At 39.6% G+C, this 20,758-nt stretch overlaps 1 protein-coding gene and 2 pseudogenes across 1 annotated transcript; 2 read left to right on the top strand and 1 right to left on the bottom strand.

Moving 5' to 3' along the window:
* The first annotated feature begins 1,633 nt into the window (after positions 1–1,633).
* Positions 1,634–3,302, top strand: LOC148978161 (uncharacterized; annotated as a pseudogene).
* Positions 3,302–4,299, top strand: LOC148978162 (uncharacterized; annotated as a pseudogene).
* A 7,796-nt stretch (positions 4,300–12,095) lies between these two features.
* Positions 12,096–20,578, bottom strand: LOC120475095 (piggyBac transposable element-derived protein 4). The gene is made up of 5 exons (XM_039665830.2): positions 19,450–20,578; positions 18,699–18,831; positions 14,441–14,606; positions 14,096–14,161; positions 12,096–13,884 (listed from the first exon to the last, which is right to left on the bottom strand). The coding sequence occupies exons 2-5, from the start codon at positions 18,781–18,783 to the stop codon at positions 12,297–12,299; spliced, it is 1,905 nt and encodes a 634-aa protein (XP_039521764.2). The 5' UTR covers positions 18,784–18,831; positions 19,450–20,578; the 3' UTR covers positions 12,096–12,296.
* Between the last annotated feature and the right edge of the window lie 180 nt (positions 20,579–20,758).

Consider the following 20,758-nt stretch of genomic DNA (forward strand, 5'->3'; position numbering starts at 1 on the left):
TTTTATTTTTGAAAGTTCACATATCTGAACGGTGTTGCCTGTGAAAAAAAATCTACCAAAACGTATTTTATATCCATCATAAACTAACGAAGAAGCTGACTGACAGTTTGCTCATTTACTCCCCTAATCAATTGAGTTCACATAACTATTTTTCTACTAAGTGTGATGAACTTAATATTTAAGTGATATTAACTTCTATCGTTTTGTAAATTTGACTGTTTCACAGTACATCACTGTATTTCAATTCACAATACATTTGATTTTCCAGTAAACCACTTGCAGCAGAGTTGCCATACAGAGGTTTACATAGACTTGATTCTTAATATGTGGCCTTACCTGGATGATCCACAACTGTTCTCTGGTTTTGTGAAAGTTGTGCATGAGTAATGTGGACAAATGGAATGTAAAATGACTTAAAATTATCATACATACTGTACATTTATTTGCTTCTCATTTTTCATCTATAGCATAGCAGTTCAACCCATCTTGAGAATGGAAATATCCAATATGATGGAGACCAGCCTTTGTACCCTGGAGCCAAACTTTCTAACGGTGAAAGTCTGACTGCACTTCTGGGCTACATGCTACGCCACCATGTGACCAAGGCAGGAAGTGAAGATTTACTGCATCTGCTGCAGATGCTTCTCCCTGAAAATAGTTTACCCCACACCAACTACGTGTTCAAACGTGCTTTTGACACAACCAGCTGGTAGTTGCATCATTATTGTCTGAATCCTGACTGTGGAGCTTACATTGGCACACTAGATGTAAAGAGTGTACCATGTCCAATGTGTGATACAGAATGCGAAGTATCAGAACATCTGAGTAAAGGTTATTATTTGATGTACACCCCCTTGAGAGATGAAATTAAAAATATTTTTGAAAATCACAACCTTAATGACAAACTATCACAGAAAAACAATTCTGATTGCATTCAAGATATCAATGACTACGTTTACATGCAGCCATTTTTCGGGTTATGGTCGGGTTAAGGTCACTATTCGGGTTTCTGAAACATTAGGAATAACCCGTTTACATGCGTGAGCAGAGAGAGTTTCTCCTGTATACATGGAACTGCAATGTAAACGGCGACGCATGGTTAGGGTCTGGACATACAGACAACCTTAAGACGCAATATGCGTCATTTACGATTCTTCTTCCTGTATCCAAAGACAACAACAACAGCAGCATGCGGATAATGAAACGTTCGGGGCAGATAGCGATCGCCTTTGTTTGCGCTTTGATGCTGGTAACGTTACTGAGCTCACTCCAAAAGTGTGCTGTGCTGTGTCTCGCCATGTTTACTTCCGGTATACTGCACATGGATTTTTGTATGCGTCGAGAAGTTTCTCTACTCAAAAGACCAAGATTCCTTGCGAATAGAACATGCACAGAACATAAATCACTATGGGGATATGCCGATACGCGTTTACATGACCAAAAACTCGGGTTAGAAAAGGGGTACCCCAGGTATAATATCCCGGTTTTTAAAATCCGGGATATGAGCATATTCAGGTTTTTGCCCGTGTTTACATGGCCGTTCGCGACCGGGTTATTGCTAATATCCCGGTTTTGAACATATTATTGGCTGCATGTAAAGGTCAGTGATAGTGCACTGTAGAAGAGAATTCCAATGCTGACAGACCAGAGCAATATATCTTTGACATGGAATACAGATGGTGTCCCAGTGTTTAACTCTTCAAGTTATTCAATGTGGTCAATTCAGTGTACCATAAACGAGGTAGCTCTGTCTGAACGGGAAAAACTGTGTGTTGGTGCCTGCACTCTGGTTTGGGCAAACCAAGCCACAAATGGAAAGCTTTCTAAAACCATTCATCGAAGAGTGCAGATCTTTAGAATCTGCAGGTGGTGTGTGGTACAACACTATAACAAAAACTTATGAATGGTCCATAGTTGCTGCCATTCTATGCACAGTTGACTCTGTTGCAAGGGCTCCAGTGCAAAATATCATCCAGTTCAATAGGGGACATGGCAGCAATTTCTGTACTTATTCTGGAGAGAGAGTGGAAAAGGGTGATGGGTTTACCAGGGTCTACCCACTTTCAGTACTCATTGCTAGTCTGAGAACACACAAGGGCATGATCCATGATGCAGAACTGGCCTCGGTAAATAACCCAGTCAATGGTGTTAAAGGACCAATTCTTTTGACCACATTACAGTGTTTTGACATGGCAGAAAGTTTTGTTCCAGACTATCTACACAGTGTCCTTCTTGGAGTAGTGTGCCAAATAATAGGCTTGTGGTTTGACAGCAAAGTGCCAGAAGTAAACATCAAAAGTCCAAATGTCTTAAAAGAGATAGACAGACGTTTGAAATCAGTGCGGCCACCTAGTGAGATAACCCGACTGCCACGTTCTGTAAAAGAACAGCAATAATGGAAAGGAAGTGAGTGGAGAACATTTCTTCTAATCTCTCCGTTTATCCACAAGTTTCCGAGGGGCGCTCCTGTAAAAAATAAAGTGGGTGAAACTTCCGGCGAGGCGGCGGAAGTAGCATTCCAATGGTATTTTGTGTGTTAGTTAGCGAAGAGGCTAGCTGTTTTTCTGAGAATTATTTTACTATTTAAAGACGCAAATCTTTATGAGAGATGTCGTTACGGAGCTCAGGGACAACATGTGCTGTTCGCGGTTGTATGCATAACCGGACTAAACTAGTTCAGTGGCTTAAACGTGATTGTTTTGAACATAAGCTGAAAACGAAATCAGAGTGATCCTGCCAACGACTGTAGTTTCCATCACCTCCCAAAAGACTACGAATCTTCCTGTGTACATTTGTTTAAATTCTTAATATTCTCTAAACTCTATCAGCATGTGTTTGGCTGTTCGCTACTGATGTTACACCTAAACTCAGGATCAAAGCCTGTGTTGACAGAATACCAAATGTGCCAGTTAATGTATTCCAGTAGCACATTCATTTATAATTTTGAATAAACTCCAAAGCACAATGACTAAGTGTGTATTTTTATTTTAATTGTTTGTCAGCTCGCACAACTGTCTGTCACCGCATGTCTTGATGAGTATTGATTATTAATAATGTTATTATAATACTCCCAATCAACTACTGCGGAGGGTAAAGGTACTGTTATTTCACCCTTTTGAATTTCGTTGAGGTTGTGTTCCCACATCGTTAGCTAGTTTGGATCGCTATAACTTGAATGACTGTCAACTGTTGAATGAACGAGTGTCAAGCATGTCAAATCGCGCTTTGTTTACTTCCAACCGGAAGTCGCGCCCACTTTTGACGCAAGGCCTCATGGGGCGTAGGAAACTTGTGGATACTGATGGGTTTAATCCCCACACAGTATTTCCACCACTGGATGCTACTAGCCTTTGCTATTTATCTGCTAACCAGTTCACAGATTTCACATTTGAACATCAACAAAGCTCACGTGGCTCTTTCTGAGTTTGTACTTCTAACCGAGTCTCTGTATGGGAAGTAAGAAGTATCTTACAATATTCATCTCCTCACCGACTTAGCTGAGAGTGTCAGAAGACATGGACCTTTGTCCTTGACGTCAACATTCGTTTTTGAAGGACATAATGGTAGACTGCTCAAACTTTTCAATGGAACACAACATGTACCATTGCAAATAACTCAAAATCTAGCAAGACTAAAAATATTATAGAGAGTATACATTGCAGAAGACTCCCCGGCACATGAATACGTTTCATCAGCACTTCGGGGTTATTCCTTGTGAAAAAATGTTTCACAGATCAGTGGCTGCAAATTTTGGTCATGGTCAGGTGAAATAGCTACCACTGTCTTAGCAAATCTTACTACAGAATTCTGGAATTCATACAGAACAAAATCAAGCCACCTACTTTCAGAGGTTTGTTTGTCATGGGACACTCTACTCCACTGATCAGTATGACTCAAAATACTCCAGATGTAATTCTTTGGTAACCATTGGGCAACAGGTTGCAAAAATTGAACACATCATTGTTGTTCAAACACAGGCCACCCTCAAACAACCAGTTTTACTGGTAAGGTTATCAAAACAAATTTAAGCCTTTCACAAAAAGCGAACAGAATATGTTTTCATGGATTCCCACATACTTAATGTCACATTCTGTGCAAGCTACAAGGCAGTACTTCCATCTGAAGTAACAAACAAATGTATAGAAATTTTTAAAAAGACCAGATGGGCTTGGAATTTTGCCCTTACCAAACACATGAGCGAGATTAACAAATAATCAGAATCAGATTTATTTTGACACACCATCTCAATGTAAATGTGAGGAGGATAAAATGAATGCTTTGAGAAAAGAATGTTTGAGGTTGAATCATTAGGACAAATTGAGTAAAATTGCATTGTGTGTGCTTACCCATCTATTAATAAGAACTCCATATAAATGTTCTAGATTTCTTGTATTAACTGCATTTTTTAATCTCAGAATGTGACAAATGAAATGTGTATATATGTGTATAAAACGCAATACTAATAAACATGAATTGAAAATCATATGCACTTACTTAATTAAAATAATTTGCTATTTGTAGATTTGCTATTTGTTCATAAAAGTTGTCATTGTTGTCATAATATTTGTGCTTTCGTTTACACTTTTGAGCCGCAGGATTCGTCAGCGCGCGGTGATTCAAGAGCTTTGAATCAGTGAGTCATTTGGCAAAGCATTAGTTTCAATTGACTCCATTTCCCCATCACCACTTTTCCAAAACCCGATTTCGTGTTTACAAAAGAAACACGATATAGTACGCGGAATGAAACATGCAACTTTTCTGTTACTCATATGTGAATAAGCTTACGCACACAATAAACGCAAAATTGTTACATTAGTATTACAAAGATATGAACTTGATATGAACTATGAATATTAACTAATACATGGTCACTTACCTCTTGTGAAAACGATCAAATCGATGGTATCGATTTAGACATATCAAATGCATAATCCCACAAATCTTTCTTCAGTTTAATCATAACAGTTGCAGGAACATGTAGGCAGCTTTATGTTAAATGGCCATGACAAAATAAAAGTCCCCTTCTATCTGCTGTCCAATATCCAGAGTCCACGAATTGTCTTATACGATTGTAAAGCCTCATCGATGTACCCTAATATGTTTCGACTGCAATGTTATGAGGTTTCATTCTTTTTCAATTTAATTTCAGTATTGTGATTAATTAATTAATTTAACAACGTTTCACTTGAATTAATCTGCTACCATCTTTCAATCGCTCTGAAAGAGCCGCGGCGCAGGTGAAGATTACACAAAAAACGGACACTTTTCAAAGTCTGTGATTGTAGCGCCTCTTAGCGGCCAAAGGCAGCAAATACACCTCAACTTTTACCGCCGCGGCAAAACTGCGGCGGTAAAAACCACATTCTGGTTGTCTACCTACTGTATACGCATACACGCGGATATCTCAAAATGCGTAGAGATAACACGCCACCTGACTCGAAAGTGGCGTATATGTTTACGCAAAAGTCATGATGTCATGTTGATGTTTAGGGAATAGGGCATTATTAATATGCCATGTAAGTTGGTATGTGCTAGAAATGGATAAACCACTATCAGTGAGTCTGCCCATGGGGTGGGGGCACCGCCGCGCCAAACAGTGTCCCACATTGTCCCTCAGAAACATACCCCTTGTCCCCCCTTGGGCTTATTAGCAGGTGGTCACCCTAGGCAGGATCAGTGGAGACGTACCTGCAGCTCTAACAAACTTCCAGATGTCACCAGATGAGCCCCAACAGTAGCCATATTCAAGTCCAGATTGAAGACATTACCAATTCATTCTGTCACTAACAATTAAGCAAATAATGTGGTGGTCTTATTTCATTCAGTTTTTGTAATTTTATGTATATCATTCAGTTCTATAGTGGCATTTCACAGCAAGACAGCATTTTTAACACGTGGACCGCTTCTCTCGTGTCTCTCTTGTGTGAGCCTTAAGATTTCCTGGTGTGAAAAAGTCTTTCCACACAGTTTACAGATAAAACGTTTCTCTCCATGTGAGTGTTGAGGCTATTTTACGACTGAAACTTTCCACAGTGATGACATATAAAACTGTTCTCTCCCGAGTGAATCTTCATGTGGCAATTAAAGGTTCTCTAAGCGATGTCGGGTGACGTGACTTCTTGTTGACGCTTAAAGTATTTTCAAACAAAACGGAGGCTAGATAGACCCTCCCTCCTCCTCATCCGCGCACTGACCCCCCAAACACCACCCCCAGGGCCTTCTTGTCAGTTATTGGCTGGAACAGTTTGTTATGTTTCGTGGACGGGTCGCAGCAATTTTTCTTTGTTGCCATTTGTGGAGCCTGGGTTGTCTGCATAGACCGCGTATTTTACAGAGTGTTTAGGGGACAGGCACCTAGCGGATAGTGAGGAGATGTTTGCTGTATGTGACAAAAAATGTTTTGGCCTAAAAAACGTGTGACATCGCTTAGAGCACCTTTAAGGGTTACTTTACATATGAAACTCTTTCCACACTGATCACATGTGAACGTTTTTTTTTTTCTGCCAATAAGCGGTTTCTCTCCAGTGTAACTGATAATGTGAAACCTAAGATTTACAAATGTTGTAAAGCTTTTCTCCAGTGTGAATTATCATGTGGGCTTTAAGGTTTTGTATTTAATTTAAACTCTTTCCACACTGTTGGCAGGTGAAATGCTTTTCTCCAGTGTGAACTCTCATGAGGTTTTGGTTTTGACGGAAACTTTTTCCACAGTGTTGGCAGGTGAAAGGCTTTTCTCCAGTGTTATTTCTTATGTGGGCTCTAAGTAATTTTTTATGAGAATGAGAATGAGAGCAAGCATAAGGCTTTTCTACAGTGTGAGCTCTCAGGTGGGCTTTAAGGTTTTGTTGGCATGTGAAAGGCTTCTCCTCAGTGTGAAATACCATGTGGGACTTAAGGCTTTGTTTTCGACTGAAACTTTTTCCACATTCAAGACAAGGGAAATAACTGTTAGGTTCGGTCTTCTGAGTTTTTTCCATCTCTGTTGATTTCTCTTCAGTCTTGAAATCATGATGTTCATCTTTCAGTATATTCAGGTCTTGACTTTCCTCTTTCAGAGGCATCAGGTCTAAAGCGAAAAACAACAAATAGAAGTTAACACCAGGTTAATGGCAACACACAGCTGACAACCTCACAGCTTAACTAACTGATGACTAACTGGGAAACTATTTGCATGTGTTGACGATAATTCACAAACATTGAGGCAGTAAACTCTCCCGGATGGGTGAATTGGGACTCAGTAGCCTGTTTTGTGCATTCACTTCAGCTGGTGGTTAAAGACAGTTTTAATGTGTTTGTGCTTCGGGTTATCATTACAGCAGGGCAGCTTGTCAGGCACTTCAACCACAGCAAGACAAGAACAAAAGCAATTTACGAAATTCCTGCTAATCAATTGTGCAAAACAAGATGAAGACATCTGCGGGAAGTCGGCCCCCCACCCTAACGCAAAACATTGTTTGTGCTGTAAAAAGTTTTGTCTGTGCTGCTTCGGGTTTTTAGATATTAAAATAAACTTTTTAGGTCATTCTGAGGTCACTCAGCCCCCCACATGATCCAAATTCACCCTTAATAATCTTGTTAATTTGTGCCCCGTTTGTGCTGGTACAATTTTCGTTTGTGGTGCGTCGGGTTTTAAAATATCAGACATTGAATTATAGACAATGACGTCACCAGCCCCCCCACATGCTCCAAATTCACACAAAATAGACGTTTGTGCTGTACTAAGTTTTGTCTGTGCTGCGTCGGGTTTTAAAATATTATCACAATATTCACTTCTGTTACTTATCCTGTGAGTTTTCAACTTTTAAGGGACACTGAGAATCGCAGGATGTGTGGAATGGAATGTAACACGAAAATATCAAGGTAAGTGTTTTTATGTTGTTTTATTAGTAGCCTAACATAATATGAACATTGTCATAAATAAACGCACCATAATCTGTTTTGCTGTGTTTATACAAGGGGTGTGTGTATTCTTTTTACTTTTTTTTAAAGGTCTTTTAAGCTTATTTTTTTTATATGATACACTGATATTGTGAATAGCCGACTATTTTCGGTTTTAATCTAATTAAAATGTAATTTAGTCCTGTAATTTCAAAGCTGAATTTTCTGTAGCTATCATTACATGACTACGCGTCCCGGACGAGCCCCCAATTTCACTGTTACGTCCCGGATGTAAAGTTGTCTAGGTAGACAGTGAAAATGAATAAAATAAACATGCCTGTTCCTGTTCCTATTCCCAGCCCTGTACGAAAGACGCATCAAATTGCAGTTCAAAAATGTATAATGCAAAGATTTGACAAAATTAAACAAAGTAAACAAACCTCAGGAGGGGGTTTGTTTCCCTCAAGTACCCTCTGTCTAGTTGGGGAGTAAAACTTCTTAGTTCTTAGTCTTAGTCTTCTTAGTCTGCCAAAAGTAAACAAAAAAACAACAGAAAATTACACTAACTCCCTAATTAGCCAAAAACAGGAGAAAAGGCAGTACATAAATGAAAATAGGCACCCACCTCCCTACAGCTCCCAGACCGTTTGGTATTCAAAAAAAGGATGCAAAGATCTTCCCTATTAGATGTAATTAATGCTCCACACTTTCCTACGTAAGACTTTAACATGTTAATGTGGCAAACTCTACTCTTTTTCCTACGATCTGGAGTAGAAATTACATAGTCAGTCTCACTCAACTTTCTCAACACTGTAGAGACCAGCAAACCTAGCATGTGTTGCCGAGGAAGGGACAGGAAGTAAGACAAGCACTTGATCACCAGGCTCGAAACTGCGCTTGGTAGTCTTCTTATCAAACTGTGTCTTCATTTTGGATTGGGTACACGAGAGATGAGCTTTAGCAATGTCACACACTTATGCAGTCGTTCATGAAAGTAACTGACGTAAACCAAGAGGTACGTCGCTTGTTACATTTCGTGGTTGTTATGGCAGTGCTGGGGTTTTGTGTTTGTTTTCTCTTTTCTCTTTCTCTCTCTCTCTGTAACTATGCGGCTCTACTAGGTGGGGAAGTGAGAGAGATGATTGATCGCACCCGCCGCTCGTTGTATTGGAGATGCTACTCACTCAAAAGAGGCTTCGGAGGACATTCAAACTGAAGCCTGCCTTCCAGAGTGTTGTGATTGAGATTGTCCTTCATTTGTTGATTTACTTGCTGTTGTGGAGTATTAAGATTGTTGTTATTATTCACCCAGCTAAGGCTTATTGTAGCCTACTACCATTTTCTTTTTGTGTTTATTGTTGTGACTATTTTCTTTTTTTTTTTTGAATACCAAACGGTCTGGGAGCTGTTGGAAGGTGGGTGCCTAGTTTTATTTTTGTACTACCTTTTCTCCTGTTTTTGGCTAGTTAGGGAGTTAGTGTAACTTTCTGTTGTTTATTTGTTTACTTTTGGCAGACTAAGAAGTTTTACTCCCTAACTAGTCAGAGGGTACTTGAGGTAAACAAACCCCCTCCTGACGTTTGTTTACTTTGTTTAATTTTGTCAGTTATACATCTTTGCATAATACATTTTTGAACTGCAATTTGATGTGTCTGTCGTACAGGGCTGGGAACGGGAACAGGGACGTTTATTTTATTTTCACTGTCTACTCCCTATACCTAGACAACTTTGATCTCGGATGTATTTAGCATGTTACGTCCCAGATGTAAATGGTACATCCAAGATTATATCAACGTCAGTGTTGTAGTCGTGACCACCTCACTCGAGTCCAAGTCGAGACCGAGACCAGAGAGAGTCGAGTCTGAGTCGAGACCGAGACCAGTGAGGGTTGATTAGCTAATTTACTTTTATTTACTATGAGAAATCCTTTTTTTTTTACTGAATTTACTTAGAGTTTAAAAAATATGATCAGTTTAGGGTAAAAAGGCCACATAGTAGGTGGTGTTAAAAGTAATTTTATTACAATTTGTCATGCGCAGTTGCGCACTAGAAAATCACCAATCACTGGGCATGTCAATAAATTTAAAGAAATATTTTATTAACATACATTAATAATCATGAAAAATATTTTGAATTGAACTCGAGTGGACTCGGGAATAAGTCTGAGTCCTAAAAAAAAATAAATGTTCGAGTACGAGTCAATTCCGAGTCCGAGTCAATTCCGAGTCCTAATGCACACGAGTCCGTGACAAGACCAAGACCATTAAAATATGGTCTCGAGACCGAGTCCGAGTCTCGAGTACTACAACACTGATCATCATGCTAATAATGATCTGGTTAACAGAGATGGGGGACTTGAGTCACGTCTTGACTCGAGTCGCAAATTTAAGGACTTGAGACTTGCTTGACTAAATTAAGAAAATGACTTGACTTGAACAGTATGACTATTTTTCAATATAAATCACCACAACATCAATTGATGAACAAAAGGAAAGCAACGGAACCATTGACAGTCATCAGATTCTGCGCGATTGCGTGACGCTGCACAAGCACAGGAATAACATACATCACGGTGAGCGCGCTAAATACAAAAACATCATCCAGCATCATTTCTTTTTGGATATAAACACTATAGAAATTAATCATATTCCTACAAGATTTGTTGCACGCATAATAACTGGCAAGGGATATCGGACAACCATCACAACCTCGAACTTCATACACCACGTCTAACAGTAAGCTATAGCTTGTTTATTCTGTTCGTTATAGACGAGACTGTTCGCTATAGAGAGAACAGTGGTCAAAAAAGCATGCCACAAAATTATGTTTTCAAATGAAGCTTGAGGCTGTCAATAGATTAAAATTATAATTATTAGTAATGGCATATGTTTGGTATAACATGCATAAATTCACACAGACATTTGCAACAGTTTCTTCCAAATCATGCGTTAAAGCCAAATATGTTGCTCTTTCCAATGACGAAAAACTACATAAGAAACTGTTATTGATGTTTTGTTGTGTTTTATGTTTCTCTTGAAGCAGGTCAGATGTTATCAGGGGGTTGGGGGTTGGGGGGTGTGTGTGTGTGTGTGTGTGGGGGGGGGGGGGGTAAAATACCAGCAGAATTAATATGCACCCAAAATTCAAGATGTGGTGGGAAAAATGGCCCTAGTAGGCTATGAGTTATTTTTAGATTTATAACATATATTTAGTAAACAAAGAGTGACTTAGTTCCAGAATGAATTTGCCATTTTGAACAAATTAATTGAATGAATGCTTCTATGATTCATACATTAAGACGGTGATATGGTGCCACCTATCTGTGTTTTATTTTCATAATTGAATAATTATCATTTATTATCTTTTAGCATCCATTTCTCTATATTGAAATAATTAGCCTATATTTAAATCATTAATCTCATAACATTATATATGGGATTGTAATTGCAGTATAAATGCATGGTTAGAAAAAAAATTGTTAGGAAAAAAATTACGTGGGAAATCTATTTAAGGGGTCACATATTGGCTCTTAATGGGAAAGTGGAAAGTTAATGTCTGCCAGTGATATTCCATAAAAAAAAAAAATCCATTAAAGGAGAACTCCACTGCAAAATGAACCTTTGGTCTAATAAAACATCAGTACCTAGTCAACCGTTCTCTGAGATTTGTTTTCATGATAATCTAATGTAAAGAGTTTTATCTCTAAAACTGTTTAGCGTATAACACTAGTAATGGGGACTAGGGCTGGGTATTGAGACAAATTTCACAATTCGATTCGATTTCGATTCACAAGCTTGCAATTCGATTCGATTTCGAATCGATTCAATATCGATTATTTTGGATATCAGTTACAATAAATGGCCATTTTTCTCAAGGGAATCAAATCTCTTAAATGCTGTAAACTATGGGAGTCTAGTTGTAGCCTACTTAACAAATACTGAATAGTTGTCCACAAGGCTTTTGAGTTACCATTCTTGTAGGCTGGAATTTTACTACAAAATGATGTGAAAATCATTCTGATCACACTTTCACAAACCACAATATAACAATGTAAAATGCGCAAATCAGTTTTGTGTCAGCACTGCTGTATGCGTGGAATGCATAATCTCCATGAATATTAATGAGATTCAAACCAGGGAGGACAAAAGACACTCCCCCAATGTCTAATCAAGCTGCTGTGAAGGCAGTCTGAACAAAGAATGATGAACTAAGAATGATTCAATGATTAATAAAAAGAATAGCATTTATTCAAAATAGAAATATGTCCTAACAATGTTAAGACAAAGTTTTTATAAAAAAAAAAAAAATGTTATTCATCAAAGAATCCTGATAAAACTATCACAGGTGATTTCTGAAGGCTGATGGTTAGTGGAAGTTAGTTAGTTAGTTAGCAGCTTAGCACACACATCTAAACCCAGTCACGTATTGTTATGCCACTCTTGAAAACAGTTCCTGTTCAACTTAAGACATAAGTGAACATTGCATGCCTGGCATTTCCATGGTGTGTCCAGCCTTTTACCACGCACTACTTTGCAATGCACACATGTGCGGCGACCAGCTGTGGCAACATCCCTGTCATCTGATGTCAGCTTAGCTCCTGGAACCGGTACATGGTCACTATTGGTCCGTTTTGGTGCCGTTTTCTGTGACACACCACAGAGCTCTGTGATCAGTTGCTCCATAAACTCTTTATGAGACAAGTTACCATGTAGCTCGTTGTGCAAAATGAAAGAGTTGGTGGAAGCAATGTCCAAGAAGTGTAGAAAGATCTTTCTGTACCACTTCATGGTTTTCTGCTGTGTTGTGTTGTACTGTAACAGCTGATCAGACAGGTCAACACCTCCCATGTGCCGGTTGTATGCAGTCACAGGTGCAGGACATGGAAATGTCTTTGTCCCCCATGTATCTTGTGTTTTTACCCTCCTCTCCGCAGTGTCTCCGGTATAAGCAGAATGGATAGTAGAACAGACAGATACCTCTTGTGTGTCCATCCACTTCACAAATACAAGAGGTCCATCCCGAATCCACCTGATGGATCCCCTGGCAGATTTGTTAGAGAGAGAATTAGCTGCATTTCGAGGGCAGTCCTTCCTGTTGTCCCTGTAAGTCCCACATGCACCAAACTTCATTGCAAACAAGTCTTTTAGGAGCTTTGGGCTTGTGTAGAAATCGTCCATGTACACATGGTACCCAGAACCCAAAAATGTGTGGTCCAAAAGAGATGTTACAGCCTCATATGAAAGTCCATGGCCTGTTAGATTCATAAAAAAGTCCACAGTGTATCCATTCGATGCGTCTGCAAGAATAAACAGCTTCAACCCCCACCTGTTTGGCTTGGCTTTCATGTGCTGTGTCATACCGGTGTGTGCTTTGCATGCCACCATTCGTTCATCCACAGTTAAGTTTCTTTTAGGATGATAGATGGATTTACAAGCATGACGAATGGAGTCCATGAGAGGTTTGACCCTGAAAAGACGGTCATGTTCAGCTGTGCCCTTCTTTCTGTCATTCTCCTTATCTGCATCTGGGTGACTCATGTGCACATTCCATGAAATGGTGCAGTATCTGTCCCTGGACATGACTGTGGCTGGAAAGGGTACGGAGAAAACACTGCTTTGCCGCCAATAGTCCCTAATGGAGCTGACCTTCACCATTGCCATGTAAAACACCAGCCCAATGTAGCGGTACATCTCACTGACGCTGACATCTGTCCATTTATATTTGAAGCCTTTTGCAGTTGCCTTGGCAGCTTGGGCATTGGTGTTGTGGCACAGAGTTGACACTGCACTTTCTGAAAAGAATTGTTTGAATAGACTCAAGGGCGAATGCGAGTCTACAGAGCTCAGTTGTGGTCCAGTTTCCCGTGCGGGCAGGAATTGCAGTGTCTCTGGAACCATGTCAACATCAGTCTCTGTTTTCCATGACAGCGTGGACTGCCTGTTGCTTTCCTTCTTGTTTGCCTTGGCTCTCTTCGGGACAGGTGCTTGGACATGCTCATTGTCACATCTGTTATAAAAAAAGAAGAAAGAAAAAGTGTGAGCATGCTGATAATACAATCAAAGAAACTGTATTATTATCATCGTTATCAATCACTAATGGCCAGCCAATAAAAAATGACGTTTTTTGTTATTCAATGAAGAATAGGAACTTTTACATTATGACGATGTAAACACAAATAGGCTATATTTCATGTGTAAAATTACATCTATAAACTTACTCAGTTTGACACCTGCGTTTCCCTCTGCGAGGTGCTGGCGAAGGAGAACGCGATGCAGACACATTCCTGAAAAAATAAAATAAAAAAAACTGTTAGCATATATTATCCAAAGTAAACTGATGGACAATTAATGGGTATGGAGGCACAATGTATGTATATATCTGTCGATGTGCCAAGGGAATTTAAAAAGTTTATATGAGCGTACACGAATGTTATGAATATTGTGAGGCAATCTTTCCTGTAAGATGTCAAAAGCTATAGCCAAAATTAGGCAAAATATAGTCTGAAAATTTATTTGAGCTCTATATGACCAGAAAATGAATGATATAACACTAAACAACTTACTCCGAGCTTGTATCCTCGGCGGGATCAATGCGTTCTTCAAAATGCAGCCGTTCATCATCCGAGTTGCAATCTTCCTCTGAGGAAAAGCTGAATTCTTCCTCGCTGTCCAGAGTGATCTGAAGGGCCTCTTCAACGGAGTTGTGTGCCATTCTCAAAACGTGATGAACTATCAGTGAATAATAATCGTTTTAAAAATAATTTTTCAATTATTTTCATGTGAATAAATAGATAGATCTGTATGGTCTTGGCAAAAAGTGGTGGGCTTTACAAAAGATGAACTGATGGGCTCTAGCTCTAATGAACCTACACTCAGATACTGAGGAGCTCCAGGCGAGGATGATTCTAGCAGATCACCTCCAAAAATTACTCATTACACAAGCCTAATCTAGATATTGAAGCATGACTATCATCTGTCTAAAGTTCAGAGCTATAGTCTCATACCTTTCCCACAGCTTTTAAGCAGGCTCGAGTAACCCCACTGCTTAAGAAACCCAATCTAAACCCAGCACATCTAACAAGTTACAGACCGGTATCTCTTCTTCCATTTGTCACGAAAATAATTGAACGAGTCGTTTTCAACCAGATCTCCTTTCTTACACAGAACAACCTCTTGGACAAAAGTCAGTCTGGTTTCAAAAGCGGACACTCAACTGAGACTGTCCTGCTCTCGGTTACTGAAGATCTAAGACTGGCAAGAGCAGCTTCCAAATCCTCAGTCCTCATCCTGCTGGATCTGTCTGCTGCTTTTGACACAGTTAAACACCAGATCCTCCTGTCAATCCTAAAGATGAAGGGTATCTCGGGAACTGCTCTCCAATGGTTCGAGTATTACCTCTCAGGTAGGTCCTTTAGGGTGTCGTGGAGAGGTGTGGCATCTAAGACCCAACATCTAGCTACTGGGGTGCCTCAGGGCTGAGTGCTTGGACCACTCCTCTTCTCCATCTACATGACATCACTAGGATCTGTGATCCCGGCCGACCCAACACTTCATCACAACTTCTCCATTCAGCTAGGCTCATCATCCATAACTCCATCAAGGTCAGGTTGTAATTGATGATCAATTGAACTTCACAGACCACATTGCTAGAACTGCCCGGTCCCTTGCACAACATTAGGAGGATCAGGCCCTTCCTTACAGAGCACTCTACACAACAACCGAGGATTTGGAAGCTGCTCTTGCCAGTCTCAGAGCTTCAGTAACCGAGAGCAGGGAGTGTCCGCTTTTGAAACCAGACTGATTTTTGTCCAAGCACTTGTTCTATCTAGACTGGACTATTGTAATGCTCTCCTGGCTGGTCTTCCAGCTTGCTCTGTCAAACCTCTACAATTAATCCAGAATGCTGCAGCCAGAGTGGTCTTTAATGAGCCAAAGAGAGCACACGTCACTCCTCTCCTCACAAAATGACACTGGTTGCCAGTTGCATTAAACTCAAGGCACTGATGTTTACCTACAGAACAACCACTGGCACTGCTCCCATCTTTACCATGACTGTTCCCTACTGGTGGAAAAAAACTCTGCCTAACTCAACCAGAGCCAGAGTCAGTAGCCACTTTCAAGAAACTGCTGAAGACGTATCTTTTTCAGCAGCACTTGATTTAGTAGTACTAACACTTTCTCTTCTCTTCTTTACTAAAAAAACTGTACTAAAATTAAACAGAGGGTTTATGGCACTTATGTATTGTTGTCCTACTGTTAGTTTAACTGATTCTATTGTTCTCATTTGCAAGTCACTTTGGATAAAAGCAAAATAGTCTCGATAAGTCGATCCCCGAACGCTGTTCATACAGTTCAGAAGTTCGCTGAACATCATACAGTTCAGATCCCTCAGCACGTCGTTCGTGGTTTGACTTGTCGTGACTTTTTTCCAAAGATGGCGCTGCCTGTATACACGTCTTTATAAAGTATGTTCTTATTAATCTCAGAGAACGGTTGACTAGGTACCGATGTTTTATTAGACCAAAGGTACATTTTGCACCGGAGTTCTCCTTTAAGGTGCCGATTAGGGCAGCGGGGACAGACCCTGACCCTGGTCCAAATCCTGGTCGTACCAGTGTACCAGGCCAACAGGAGGTTGGCCTGGTACGCTTATAACACAAACATCTTGTGTATACCCGACCTGCTGCCACCTCTGCCCTGCCATTCAAGCGAGATGTCATCTGGAGTGGATTAGAAGGCAGGGCCGGAGCCTCTCCAGCAACAAGACGTCAATTGAGGGCATCGACACATACCCATGTTCATGCATCCCTCAACATCAGTAGAGGTTCTTTCGTGCCTTCTTGATCTCAGTGTAGATCAGGAAGGACTGGAAGGCTCACGGTAGATGGGGAATTATGGTCCGAAAGGAACCGTTCGTCAAGCCTGCCATAAAAAGCCTTTCCTCACGCACTCCCACGGCAGCTAAAGTTTCGCTGAAGAGCGCTCCATGACACTCAACAACTCATTATAGGCGGGGCAGGGAGGCTGTGAGGGTTCAGGCTGTACATCATCTTCAACCATCTCCTGCTCTCTTGAACTGCTGGAAGATGATGTGTTTTCACTTACAATCACTCTCACAAGCCTCTGAAGGGCAGGAGAGGACATTCTGCCATAGACTGTAAAAACAGATGACGCCCCTTCGCTCTTTTCCATCAGAAGCCCATTTCACACAGCGAGTTGATCCCAGGAAATTGCTGGCAAATTGCCAGAACGCCTTCTGTGTGAACGCAAACACGACCTGGGATTGATTCTGGGATTGATCCTGGGTTGGGGACCTAGTAACATTGCCGGAATCAGTCCCGGAATGCGCGCTGTGTGAACAAAAGCCAGGACCACCGCCGTAAAGGGTGTGTCATAGTGATGACGCTCATGCCATCGCGCGACTCTGTTGCTCTAGAAGAAAGTTTGTGTTCGCCATCAACAAAGAAAGGACGAACAAATACATGCAAACTGGAGCGAAGCAGAGACCAGGAGCTCCTCACTATCCGTACTGAAGCTGAGATCGTTCACCAGCGCGTGTACGGTATGCGCATTTACATGTTTTCGACGCGTCCGTTATACGTCTCATCCTGACGTCATGTGTCTTCCCGGGATTTTTACGGGTTGTGTGTGAACGCACTCACAGATCCCGGCAAATCACTGGCAGTGTGAATGAACCGAAATTAAACAATTCTGGGACAAATGCTGGGTCACATTATCCGTGTATTTTCTGGAATCTCTGTGTGAAAGGGGCTAGAGAGAACTGAAGCCGCCAGTGACCCGATATGGCGCTGACATCTTGGAACTTGAATCTGCGCACTTGCGTTTTCGGGACCAGACATGCGCAGTCGTGAGCAGGAAGTAAAGCCACGCCCTCATTCTAGCTGAATCAAACGCAATTATTCACCCCCCACTTTTATTAAGTGGCCTCTGTCTGCTCCGTTCTTCTCCAATGATGTCTGCTGATTGCAGTGCCTCGTTAAAATAAGGTAAATACAACTACTAACCACAGAGTCAACATTATGAAAAAATTTTTTGGTGCTTCAGTGAATACTTCGCACAGAGATATATTGTGATATAAAAACTATTTCACCAGATGATTTGAATAGTTCCATTTGAAAAGAATGAATTATTTTTAAATAATTGGTGTGATTTTGTAGGGGAGTGAATCTGCATAGGAAATAATAAACAAATTAAAAGTATAGATAAATACAATTAAAGAAAGATACGATTGAAATGTTTCATTTGTATGTTATGTTTTTCAGGTAAATCTAACAGTATTTAGGTACAGAAACTTAACAATCAAATGTAAAATAACAGTCTTCATTGTATAAATTACATATAACCAATATAATTAATTAGCGTAAATAAAACAATTTATCTTTTAAAAATGTGCAAATGATAAACTTTCACTCTCTGATGGTTAAACTTTGCAAGTAATGATATAGTTCAGCCCTAATCTGAAGTGTCTCAGCTGAAAGAAATAATACATTAATTATCAGATTTTAAATATCAGCCAAATGTTTACTCACTTAAACCATCTCAGATGCATTTCCTTTCTTCGGAATAACACAGATTTCTAATCCATATAGTCAATACAATGCAAGTGTACAGGTCCTCTAAACCTCACGAGAAACACTTTATTTCTAATTGTCTGATCGTGATCTCAACAAACATGTCTGTCCACATGAGAAGACTCGCTCTGTCAAATAAAACCGCTTTAATTTGGACACTCATTTGATATCCTTCAAAAATATCAGTAATTTCGGTAGATCATTTTAATAAGGACAGAATGAAACTAACCTGTTTGTTCCTCAGTTTCTTCTTGTTTCACGCTGAACACTTCTTCAATCTTTATGTCTTCACTCTCCTGTTTAATCAACGCCATCTTTATAATAGTGTCACGTGGATCCCAGATGTTTCTCCAGGAGTTTTCCTGTGTGTTTGGACAATTTGTCACGTTTAAAATTAGAATAATTAACAGAAAGAGAAGTAAATCCACAGTAAATCTCTGTGTGTCTCAATCAGCTGTAGTTCAGTAGTTCAGCGCACTGGTGAGGGAGTCAGTCAGAGAGAGATAATGGACTTAAATCAACTGACCAGACAAAAAAAATCACTCAAAATAGGCTAAAATACAAATAATAACAAACACGCCATGTAGATTAATTTGTAGATGTTACATGATCACATCGTTATGAAAATATTTGCTATTTCTTCATAAAAGTTGTTCTTACTTTATATCACACAATTCGCTTCATAGCTCTCAATTCTGAGAAATAAAGTCAGAATTAGATGTAAACTCGCAATTGTGAGAAAAAAGGCCGAATTGTGAGATTAAAAAGTCGCAACCTTTTTTTATTTTTCATTCTGTGGTGGAAACAAGCTTCCAAAAAAAAAAAAACGAATTCGTGTTTTCGATAAAACTAATAAAGTTACAAGATTAGGCGCGAAATGAGACGCAACTTTTGTATTACTCACATACTCGCACAACAAACGCAATATTGTTACATTAAACATATTACAAAGAAATATTCACTAATACATGGTCACATACCTCTTGTAAAAACGATCAAATCGATGGTATCGATGATTTAAACACGTCAAAATGCATAAAACCACCAATCTTTCTTCAGTCTAATCACAACAGCTTCAGGAGCACGGCGCAGGTTTAAGATGTCATATGGCCATGACAAAATAAAAGTCCCGTTCAATCTGCTGTCCAATATCCAAGGTCCATAGATATATTTAATTTAATAAATGTCTGGGAATTCATGGTGAAATATATATTTGAGTACATGTTGTACAGTTATGTGATGAACAAGATTAAGAATTACTAATAACTTGTTAAAAAGGATTCATTCGTTCTTAAAGCACAGTTCATGTGTAAGCATTGAAATCCATCTTCCACAAGAATCAGTAAATTAAATAACAAAAAATGCAATAAAAATGTTAAGGGTAATACTAAAAAAAGTATTGACAAAAATACTGTACCCCGCTGATCGTTGCGGTTCCCCGTGTTTGTCTTTTCTAGTGTTATATAATAAACATATTCTTTTACAACATACTCTCTTTGAGTGTGACAGCAAATATCCATTCTGTTAAGCATTACAATGACTTTATAAAGTCAGCAATAAATAAAGTGTCAATGAAAATGTATTGATGTCAAAAGTTTTAAAAAAATCTTTAAAAACACTAAGTACAATTCATACACGTGGTCTTTTGCCTTAATAAAGGCTTAATTTGATTGATAAACCTTGTTTATTTTATAATAATAAAATGTTAGTTTATGATAAAGTTTATTATACTTCATTTTGTCTTTTATTTAGACAGAGGCTAGGTTCAGCCCTAACAAAAAAGTTGCAAAACTTTTTTAAATCGAAATGGTGGTGCGTTGAACACCCTGTTCTGATGCCGCAAGAGTTGCAATTATGGCAGCTGTATGTTTAATAGGTAGTTGTGACATTTGTTTGTGATTTTAGTTTGAATTTATTGTGCTATTGTTAATCGCTATTTGCTGAGATGGTCAGTTTAGCAGCACATCTCAATTCTCACGAGTCACAATGATGCGTTCTGTGTCTTCGCGTCCTTCCCAGTTCGATCTTTTATGGTCGCTTGCAAGGATTTCCAGTCAAGATTTAGACCAGAAACGAGACTTCCTTAGATTTCCACGACGCATGCGCGAGAATTGCGATCTGAAGTAGTGTAAGCAGATCGCAATTCTCGCGCATGCGTCGTGGAAATCTAAGGAAGTCTCGTTTCTGGCCTACAAGGAAGAAAAGAAATAGTCGAATAAACTCGTTATTTTTTCGCACAAAATGTGGCAATTAAAGGTTCTCTAAGCGATGTCGGGTGATGTGACTTCT

Source organism: Pimephales promelas, chromosome 7 (assembly GCF_988280905.1).
Source record: "Pimephales promelas chromosome 7, fPimPro1.hap1.1, whole genome shotgun sequence".
Taxonomy (NCBI): Eukaryota; Metazoa; Chordata; class Actinopteri; order Cypriniformes; family Leuciscidae; genus Pimephales; species Pimephales promelas.